Source organism: Tupaia chinensis, unplaced genomic scaffold (genome assembly GCF_000334495.1).
Source record: "Tupaia chinensis unplaced genomic scaffold, TupChi_1.0 Scaffold000202_1, whole genome shotgun sequence".
NCBI classification, from domain to species: domain Eukaryota; kingdom Metazoa; phylum Chordata; class Mammalia; order Scandentia; family Tupaiidae; genus Tupaia; species Tupaia belangeri.
Window position 1 is genome coordinate 89,684 of NW_006159678.1, and position 11,246 is coordinate 100,929.

General features: G+C 36.1%; 1 protein-coding gene across 1 annotated transcript; it reads left to right on the top strand.

Moving 5' to 3' along the window:
• Positions 1-4,487: 4,487 nt before the first annotated feature.
• LOC102496671 (olfactory receptor 10AG1) lies at positions 4,488-5,450 on the top strand. The gene has a single exon (XM_014587348.1). It carries the CDS (start codon positions 4,542-4,544, stop codon positions 5,448-5,450), a length of 909 nt encoding a protein of 302 aa, XP_014442834.1. The 5' UTR covers positions 4,488-4,541.
• Positions 5,451-11,246: the final 5,796 nt, after the last annotated feature.

An 11,246-nucleotide genomic window follows, 5' to 3' on the forward strand; every position in this document is an offset into this window, starting at 1 on the left:
TGCAACTATTTTGGACTGTATTTTGTAATTTGGCAATTTTTCTTCTTTTGACAGAAAAATAAAAATACTTCTTATTCTACTTTACAAGTTTTTTCGATGAAATCTCATTTTGAAGAAATATATTTGATAGCATTATGGGCATGTGTATGTTAAAGTATGTTATAACATTTTCTATTTTCTTTTGTATTGCTTAAGTAATGCAAAACAAACTGACTAGCCAAGAGAAGGCAATCACAGATTATATTAAGACACTGGAGCACATCTATACCTCATGATATTTCACAACCACTGAAGACAATGTTTAAAAACAGCTCTACTAAAGAATTTTTTTCTTAACCTGTAAGAAAGACTGTAAATGTATAATCAGTCATAACTGTGTGTTCATGAAACCATGAAGAAAAGCACTCTATAACTTTGTATGACATTATATATTTTATATAAAAAGCGTACATTATGGGACCAGTAGGTGGCATAGTGGTTAAGGCACTCAATTCCCATATGGCTGACTGCAGTTCAAGATCTGGAACTCGTAGGTTGAAACACACTGGGTGTGGGTGTGTGTGCATGGCCAAAATCCCAAGAAGAAAATGGAGGAAAAGTTATTGTGGTGTGGTCAGCAACCTGGGGAATCATGGTGATTTCTCACTTTCTAACTCTGTCTCTGCCTGTTCAGTGAGCACACATGCCCTATAGCAAAAATCACTTCCAAAAAAAAATTAGATAGGTTCCAGAAAGAAAGTGTCAAGGCACAGCACAGTAGATAATTTAAATTTGTTGTAATTATTTTTATTTATTCTGAACACTAATATGGGTACATAAGAAAGTACAAATTTATAAACAAAATGTGTAGTTCTGTGTGATTGTGAACACTTCAGATAGTAAATAATCACTGTAGGAAAAATACAAAGACAAAAAGATTCCAGAGATAAAAAACAGACAAAAGAAGGGGATTCCCTGTCCTGGAGAACTGGTCTTAAGTCTGAGTGGCTGCTAAACAGGTAGGTCTTTAAATAAAGAGTAGTTGTATTAAATAATGTTTTTATTAATTTTTTTGTGGGGGGAAGAGAGGTTTTTGCTATAGAGTGCATGTACTCACTGGCAAAAAAGAGAGACAGAGAGACAGAAAGCGAGAAATCACTCCCCAGGAGGGATGGCCATGCTTCAATCCCTTCTCCTCCATTCTCCTCTCAGGATCTTTGACACATAGGCACACCCGCCCCGCATGAGTTTAAGTCACTGGATCTGGGACTTGAACCGTGGTCAACTGCATGACATTGCAGTGACATAGCCATTAAGCCATCTGCTGATCCCTTAAATAATGTTTTTTAAAATGTTTATCGAAGTGACCTGTATTTCATTTTCAGTCAGGTAGATATCTTCCTAGATGTGTGATTTGGCACCCTAAAATAAAAAAATAAAAAATACATGTTTATTAGTAGAAATGACATACTTTAATTTCCATGAAATTTAACTAGGACAGAGCATTAACTGTCTTTTTTTTTTAGCTTTATTTATTTATTTTTATTATCATCATAATCTTGTATATAATACATTGGATTACATGTAACTTTACAGTGTATTGCATTGCTTTTTCAGAAGGAAATGCCAAGCATTACCTTTCTGAATAAGGATCTCACAATCAAGTATGCTGAACACAGCAAGCATAGCACATTTGTCACATGACACGCTTTTCTTAAGGTTTGGATTTCTCGATCTGGTTTAATTATGAGAGTAAAAATAAGAAAAGAAAATCTGTATCAATTATCAAGGACCTTAAAATAATAGCCAGAGAGATTTTAACTTTTTCTGAAAGTAGTTTTAATAATTAAATGGTATTTCCCTGCCAAGAGATTCTGTCCACTGTGGGAGTTCTGTGCTGATGAGGGACTGCAGACGTGGATGAATCTACCCAAACAGATGTAGTTTCACAAAGTGACCAGAATGCTTGCCCAGCAGCAGAGGTCTTCTAGAAATTAAATTGATACACGAGAGACTTCCCTCAGGGTGAGAGTGATTATTCCTATTTAAGAGTAATCCTCAGGGTGAGAGTGATTATTCCTATTTAAAAGTAATTGATATTTGAACCAAGCAAAAAATACTGGAGAAAGAGTGAATTTCTGAGAAAAAGAAGTTACCAAAATTTTATAGTGCAAAAACCACCTATACTCTATACAAACAAAATGAACATCCATGAAGGTAAGTCAAAATTGTGCTGTTAGACAATGTTGAGAATATTTCTGAATTTGAGGATTAAGATTCAAATAATAAGAGCATGAAATCTTGAGAACATTTTCTGAAAATGAGTTAATTAGATAATATATGTCATGTAACTCTTCAGTATAAAGTTAAATAAAATTAGGTCTCTGTCAAATAATAATGACACTAATAATAAAAATAATTCTTTTAAAGTAACTTTGATAACTATTACTAATGGAAGTATGTAAATGTTCTTTATTTGTCTGGTCATTTTCATTTATCAGTGTAATAATGTGGAAAGATCAGCTGATGGGCTTAGATGGTGTACATGAAGTAGATATGAGAAGATAGACACACACATAAATATTTGTTTTGAAAAGTTGGAAAACAAATTCTGAAAAATTGTAATGAGAATCATCAAGTTATGCTGACTTGCTAATTTTATACCAGATGGCATGAATATGAAGTATAGCACCTTGACAAGATTTTTTTATTTTAATTTTGTTAGAGAAATTTTTAGTATAGGACACATACATTTATTTGAGACAGAAAGAACAGAAAAAGGAAGTGAGAAATCACCTCCCAAGAGGGATGACCCTGTTGCAGTCCCCTCTTTTCCATTCTCCTTCCAAGATTTTGGGTATGCAGGTACACTTACCCAGTGTGAATTTCAGGATTCTGGATCCAGGACTCAAACTGCAGTGTACCAACCACTATGGCACCTCCTGGGCCCAGAGACAGGCTGTTTTTAATGATTTTGCTTTATTTTGTTTTTCAATGCTATCCATGTACTTTGGCCACTTGTATGTACAGAGTAAATAATAGTTAGGTTTACTCAAAATTATACTTCTATAAGGCAACATTATGATGATAAAGTAGAGAAAGGGAGTTGCATTTGAATGTAAGGTAATTATATGTCAGTAAAGAATATCATGTGGATAGGAGATATATGTAACAAGTATTAAAATACATAGGTGGGACCAGCAGATTAGTAGGGGTTATGTTTCTTGCTTAAGTTAAAAGATAATTAATATTTATCACAAACCATATAAGAAATGTTAATGAGTAAAGTTGATGAACAGTATGCCGGGATTATTATTTTCATATTTAGCATAAGTAAGGAAAGAGATGCATCAATTACAGCAATAATGCATACAATAATGCATACAGTTTAAGAAAAGTGATCCTCATTGGAGTATTAAAGAGAAAACTCAAAACTTATTTTGACTCTGGCAAGGGCACGGGCCCTATGGACAAAAAAAATCTTTTAAAAATCATTTTTCAAATAAAAATTAAATTAAAACTTCAAGACAAAGATATTCTTTGAATTAAAAATATATGAAACATGAAACCAACAGTTAGCGTAATGGCTACGTCGCTGGACTCCCACGTAGTCGACCACAGTTCACGTCCCGGACCCAGTGGCTTAAAACTCACGCTGGGCGCATGTGCGCGCGTGCCCAAGATCCTGAGAGGAGGAGGATAGAGGAGAGGGGATTGCGGAGTGGCCATCCTCCCTGGGGGGTGATTTCTCGCTTTCTGTTTCTCTTTATCTCTCTGTCTGGCGAGTGCACGCGCCCTATAGCAAAAAAAAAAAAACCTCCAAAAAAAGAAAAAAATATATATGAAACATGATGTCTAATATAAAGAGATTAAACCAAGGCAAAACAATAGAAATAGCCTGTATCCTAAATCCACTCTTACTGGTGAAATAATGAGATTATTATTTTCCTCACCATTTTCTAAATAACGCACACTTCTCACTCAGTACTTCTGGTGTCATTACATCCAAACCTACAAAATATATTAGAAATTAGAATTTTACTTCTTCTTTTTTTTTTTTTGGAGAGGTCTTTGCTATAGGGCACGTGCACTTGCCAGAAAGACAGAGAGAGACAGAAAGACAGAAAGTGAGAAATCATCCCCCTGGGGGATGGTCATGCCATCATCTCTTCTCCAAAAGGTTCTTGGGCACACACGCACACGTGCCTGGCGTGAGTTTAAGCCACCAGGTCCAGGACTCGAACTGCAGATGGCTACATGGGAGTCCAGCAACATAGCCATTACACCAACTGCTGGCCCCTAGACTGTACTTCTTGAATTGATTTCAGCTCTATTACTGGTTACTTTTGGAAGTTTCTAATCTCACTATATAGGAATAGTAATGTTAATCTAATTTCTGGGTAACAGTAGAAATAATTTGAGAAATTATGTAAGTATGGGCATGCATCTCTTCCAGTTAACATAAGGGAAAAAGGTATGTCAACATGTGAATTAATCATTTTAAATTTACCATATTTGCAGACAAAGAGCAAATAAAAGCAGAAAATTCAAATATCACTACAATGATGGAATTTGTTCTTTTGGGGTTTTCTGATACTCCCAATCTCCAATGGATTCTGTTTGGTGTATTTTTATTTATATATTTGACTATCTTGATGTGCAATAGCATCATAATACTAATAACAAAAATTGACCCTGCTCTCCACACACCCATGTACTTTTTCCTTGGCAACTTTTCCTTCTTGGAAATCTGCTATGTAACAGTAACTACCCCAAGAATGCTCATGGACATCTGGACTCAGAATGGACATATCTCTTTTCTTGCCTGTGCTATGCAGATGGGTTTTTTCCTTATGCTTGGAGGCACAGAGTGTGTCCTCCTGGCAGTGATGGCCTACGACCGCTATGTGGCCATTTGTAACCCTCTCCATTATGCTCTAGTGATGAACCACAAGGTCTGCATCCAGCTAGTGGCTGCCTCCTGGATCAGTACAGTTCCAGCTGTCATCGGGCATATATACCAGATTTTCTCTTTGCCTTTTTGTGCATCTCACATAATTAATCACTTCTTCTGTGACATTCCACCAATACTGAAGCTTGCCTGTGGGAACACATTTGTGAATGAGATAGCAGTCTATGTAGTTGCAGTGGTATTTATCATGGTTCCATTTCTTTTGATTGTCTTCTCTTATGGCAAAATTATCTGCAACATTCTGAAATTGTCATCAGCCAGAGGGAGGTCTAAAGCCTTCTCCACCTGCTCTTCTCACCTGACAGTTGTGGTGTTATTCTATGGAACAGGTGTCATCACTTATTTACAACCCAAACCAGATCAGTCTGAGAGAATGGGGAAACTTTTTTCTCTTTTTTATACCATTTTGACACCAATTTTTAATCCAATTATATATACGCTGAGGAACAAAGATATCATGATGGCATTGAGAAGACTAATAGCTAAGCTATTAGCATGAGGTAAAACTTTGATTTATAAAACTAGTGGGTTTATTATGTTTGTCACATGTCTGCAGTAGAAACACATTGTTAGCTTTGTTTCTATATTCCTAAACAATGATAATAAAATTACAGTGAAGCTCCCATAATGTCTAAAGAGACATTTCTTTCACAGAGTTTATTTAAGGGCCTTAGTATAATCAGTGGACAGATAAACCCCAGTGCTAGGATGTCAATTTGAAGATCAGTCTTTCCTTCATGGTTACGCATTGGGCTAAGACTGTCTGAGCAATAAAATACAAGTTATCTGTGTGTGTGTCTATTAGTGATTAGGGTCATGCTCTGTGATAATTGCTTTTGTTAATCTTCCCTTTCCTTCAGATGCATTTCCTGTTGTTTTCTGACTCTATGGTTTATTTATCCAATTGGACACTCCAGAAGCAGCAAAGCTGATGGAAGCAGGAGAATCAGGATTTCTTTGTATTTTCTCTTTCCCATCTCTTGTCCATTTCCTTTGAAGACTACAAACACTAAGGGTATGCACTACTTTACTAGTGCAGATCTTAATGTTCTCTGGTAACTTGATTCCCTCTGACTCTAGCTTGGTATTACTGACTTAGTACTGGAAGCTTCTAAAATTCTATCAACTATTCATTCTCATGTTCAATGGATTAAATGTTACCTCCTCAAAATTTGTCTCTATCTGATGTCTTCAAATGTATCCTCCTTTGGACAAAAAGAGTTTTTGTAGATGTAATTAACAAGGATTTTGCAGTGAGTTTACTGTGATTTAGTGTGGCATTAAATCCAATGGTATCTTTGTAAGAGAGCAAGAGATGAAGAAATTTAGAAAATAGATCAGGAGAAAACAAAAGAATGTCTCATAAGCATGGAGAAAGAGTTTGCAGTGATTCTGCAACAAACCCAGGATGTCCAACACCATGAAAATGTGAAAGAGGCAAGAAATTATTTTTCCTTAAAACATTCTGATGGAGCAATGCACTGCCAACACCATGATTGTGGACACTGTACTTGATAACTGTGAGACTTTAATTTTCTGTTGTTTCAAGCCATCCGTTTGAGGTAATTTAATGGACATCTATGAAAGCAGTACACCATGTAAATATTTCTCCTATTTAGGTTTTTTTTTTTTCCAACTCTAGAGTAATTCTGTATCCTGCCAGACCTCAGTTGTTATACCATTCCCACTCTCCTTCAATTGTTGCATGTTTTGAAGCATTTTGGCGTTTTATTGTGAAAAAAAAAAATAGAAAAATTACTCCTTTTCTTTACAAGCTGAATTAATGCAATCTTATTTTGAAAGAATAATATTTGCAGTTTTATGAACATGTGTTTGTAAAAGTCTGTTGACAACATTTGGTGTTCTTTTATATCAATTTAGCAATGCAAAGCAGAATGACTACCCATGAGTTGGCCCTCAGAATATGTTAAGACACTGGAGCAGATTTATTCCATATAATATTGTACAGCCTCTTAAAACAATGTATAAGAGCAGCTCTACTGAAGAAATTTCTTCTTTCCTAACATGTAGGAAAAAAAAAATGTATTTATGAAACATAACACTGTGAACATGAACCCAGAAGAATAGCACTCTAAAATTTCATATAACATTTTACATGTGCATGCTGGTAGTGGGTAGTGTGCAAGCTAACAATGTCTGGAAGGATGTAGATTAAAAGGAAATATTGGTTTTCTAGGGCCAGCAGATGCCGTAGCATATTTATTAAACAGAGGCAGTTTAATAAGAATGAGGGCATTCAGAATAAAAGATTTTCTGCTATTTTACATTTTTACTACTGTCAAAAAGTTTTTAAAAATATTGGCTTACAGAGTTGTCTGGTCCAGACACAATTAATGCTACTAGATTTTTGGTACATTATTCCAGTGATATTACATGTACTTAAAAACATCATATATGTTGATATGTTTACATTCTTTTTTTCCTGATTTTTAAATACAAATGCAGTGCTGGTATCCTAGGTAGGGACTTCAAAAGAATATGGAAAAATGGAACTAATATATAAGTTTACTTTGGGGCAAAAACCTTTAGAAAACCATTCATAGTATTTTCATAATACACATTTTCCATAAAATTTTGAAGATTCCTTCATATGTACCTTGCTCACTTTTTTCTTGTATTTAATTATAAACACACACAGACACACACACACACATATATATATATATATGAAAGAGAGAGAGAGATTTCAGCTATAGGGCATGTGTGATTGCTGGAGAGACAGAAAGCAATAAATCATCCTCCAGGGAGTGACCACACGGCAATTCTTTCTCCTCTGGAGATTTTGGACATGCACACACATGTGCCTGGAATGAGGTTTAAGCTGCCAGGTCCAGGACTTGAACCACTGTAAACCACTCAGAAGTCCAGTATTACACCCCTGGTCCCTAATATATTGTTTTAACATGTTCATAATTTATAATGATATGTCATCACTTAATACATTGAGAATTTACCACATAGTTACTATTAGACTTCAGCTCTGCTTTTGATCCTAGAATTTAAAATGGGGGAATATGAATGGAGATAATAAATTTTCTTTGATAATTATCCAGAGTCCTCTAGTTGCTAGGAAACAGGCCAAAAGGATAAAGAACTAATGTAACTATTTTCACATTCCAAAGGCAAACCAGCCATTAATTAGGGGACACAAAACAGAAAATCTAATGCAGCACATGATCACATATGAATATGGAAAAGGTAACAGTGCAGCATACTGCAGAAAATATGGTCTTTCAGTTAAGTGTCCTAACTTAATCAGATGTCAATTTGTTAAAATAAACTCAGAAACTTGACCCTTACATCACACAATTTTTAAAAAAGTAATTGAAGATAGTTTACAAACCTAATATGAAATATAACATGATAAATCTTTCAAACATAATGCATATTATCTTTATAAACTCGATATAGCAGAAATATTTTTAATACAATTACTAGGCACGTGTTAGAAAACATTAATAAGTTAAACTTCATGAAGGACTCTTCCTAAAAAGAAGTACTTCAGTGTCAAATTTTGCAACACACAAGGTTTAATTCTAGAATACACACATGCATATATTGTCTGTGTTCACTTTGCATAAACATATAATAGTATCTATACTAGTATAATATGTAGTAGTATATGCACTTATATAAGTATTATACTTTTATATATTACTTTTTCCTCTTATTTCTAAATTTTCTTTAATTAACCAATTTAAAATGGAAAAACTAAAACCATTTATTCTTTAAAATCTTATGTTGTTTTGCTATTTTTGTCTGAAACAAGTTCATTAAAAGCAATAAGTAAAAAAAAAAAAAAAAAATGGGACCAGCATAATGGTTCCATTACTGGACTCCCACATGGCTGACTGTAGTTCAAGTCTTGGACCCAGAGGCTTGAAACTCAGGCTGGGAGAGTGTACATGCATGTCCAAGATCCCAGGTGAAGGATGGAAGGAAAGGGATTGTGGCATGGCTATTCCTTCTGGAGGAGGATTTCTTGCTTTCTGACTTTCTGTCTCTTTTTGTGTCTCCAACAAGTGCATATGTCTTATAGCAAAAATCTCTCTTAAAAAAAAGGAAGTAAATTTCAACAACAAAAATATGATTCAAATTAAATGTTACTAATGAACCTCTTTGGAGAAATGACTTATATGAGTGGACAACTTAAATACAAGTCACATATAACTTATGATACTTGAAACAAAGAGGGAAATAACTAATATTTTTAGTTCAAATGTAGTGGGTCACAGAAGGCCAGTGTTCATGCAGTAAGTACTAGAAACATCTGGAATAAATGTGAGCATATGCAGCCTAGATACAGGAGGCAGTTATAAGTATGTCTCACTAATTTCTCACTTGAGCTTGCTGACACATGCCTTAGATACCAGAGGTTCTGCAGAAGCATCTACAGAACATGGGAAACATCCTGGCCCTGGCCAGTTGTTTACAATGTTTATTGCTTACACATTATTCTCTTTGATGCATACTCAAACAGTCCTCTGAGTAGGAGAGGAACAGCATAAGTAAACTGGGTTGACTTATGATGCATATCCATATCATACATGATAATAACAAGGTAGAAAAACATCTACACTAAAGTCCTTATCTCTAACTGTGGTATTTCAATTGCATCCTTGAAAGCTTGCAAACAGTTCATTGTGCCTGGTAAAATGTATAGATAAAGAAGCTCATCATGACTGAGCAGCACAGCTTGTCTGTGTTCACCTGCATCTTTGCTTTTGTGTCTTTCTTTCTCCTTTCTCTAAAACTTTTCCTTCACACAACCAAGCCCTGAGAGCAGATGCTGACAGTATTACCATCCAGAGAGATGTTACTCTTAAGCTTGCCAACAGAAGCCACAAATAAAATATAAAATTTATATTTGAAGGCATCCAATCGCTGGAGAAGAAAAAAAGTAGTAGCTGACAATATCAAAATGAATGTACAAGTCAGAGAGACATGACCCATGAAATGGCCCATGACGACTTGGTTTGCTCATTTGTAGGTATAAACAATAAAACTATAGCCTTGTCACTGCACAAGGATTTATACAGGCATAATTATGGATTGACTCAGAGTAAATGTAATTGTGGTGTTGATCAGTGATGTTAGATTCATATCCTTATATAGAATGCATATAATGCATAGATGAATGTCTTCAATTTGTTAAACTACACCATTATTTAGACTATTTTTTAATATAATTCATCATAATTTTAGTAGAGCACAACAGAGTTAATTTCTGTACTTTTTTCCTTGTTCCCGACTGAGAAAAGCATGCAAAAATGATGTCTTTGATGTTATACACAGGTAATTTCACTACCAAAAATGTTTGATGTGTACATGTAGAAATCACATTTTATTTAGCATTGGTAATTAGTTTGATAAAAATAAAATGATCTTTCCTGGGACCAGCAGATAGCATAATGGTTATGTTGCTGAACTCCCACATAGTGAACCTCAGTTCAAATTCCAGACATGGTGGCTTAAAACACATGTGCATGCATGTTCCAAATCCAAAGAGAAGAATGAAAGAGAATGGATTGTGGCATGGCCATCCCCCCTCGGGTATACTTTCTCACTTTCTATGTATGTGTTCATGTCTCAGGAGAAGATCGCTCCCCTGAACTAAACACACTTTATAAGGACCAGAGGGTTATCAGTATGTGTAGAATCCTCACAAAATCTGTAGCCTGATTTCAGAAAAGAACAACAGCATATGAACAAAATAAACAAACAAAAACATCTAAGTGCTCACTTTGAAAATTAATTTGTAGCTACAATTTTTTGGCTGGAATTAGGTGGGTTATAATGTAAGATGGCAGACAACCATTGTCTTCTAGCCTATTAGAGACATTTATGCATACTAGTTGTTAGGAATGGTTATATGCTATGCATGACTCTTTAGTTGACAAAATGTTACTTTTACTGTGACTTAAAAATATTCATAGAAAGTATTCACCAAGAAGTCAGATCATCCGCCAGGCTGGGCCGCGCAGGCTGGGGCTCTGTTCCGTGTTCCGCAGCCCAGCTCGCCCGGCCCCCGCTGCCTCTCCGGCTCTGGGTGTGTCCTGCGCTCGCCGCCAGCGCGGGCAGGTGGCGCGGACCAGCCCAGGTCGCTGTCCTTCCTTTCTCTGGTCCGGCGGGCTAACGGGAGGTGGCGCTGGGTCCTGCGCACATTCGCGCGCTCGGGGGCTGGCGTGTGGCCGCAGGGCCTGCTCGTGGTCCCCAGGCCTGCGCATGGCCACGGGGCCTGCGCGTGGCCGCGGGGCCTGCGCGTGGCCGCGCG

Excerpts from the sequence above, each read along its gene's own strand:
- LOC102496671 (XM_014587348.1), top strand. The coding sequence starts at position 4,542 with ATGATGGAATTTGTTCTTTTGGGGTTTTCTGATACTCCCAATCTCCAA.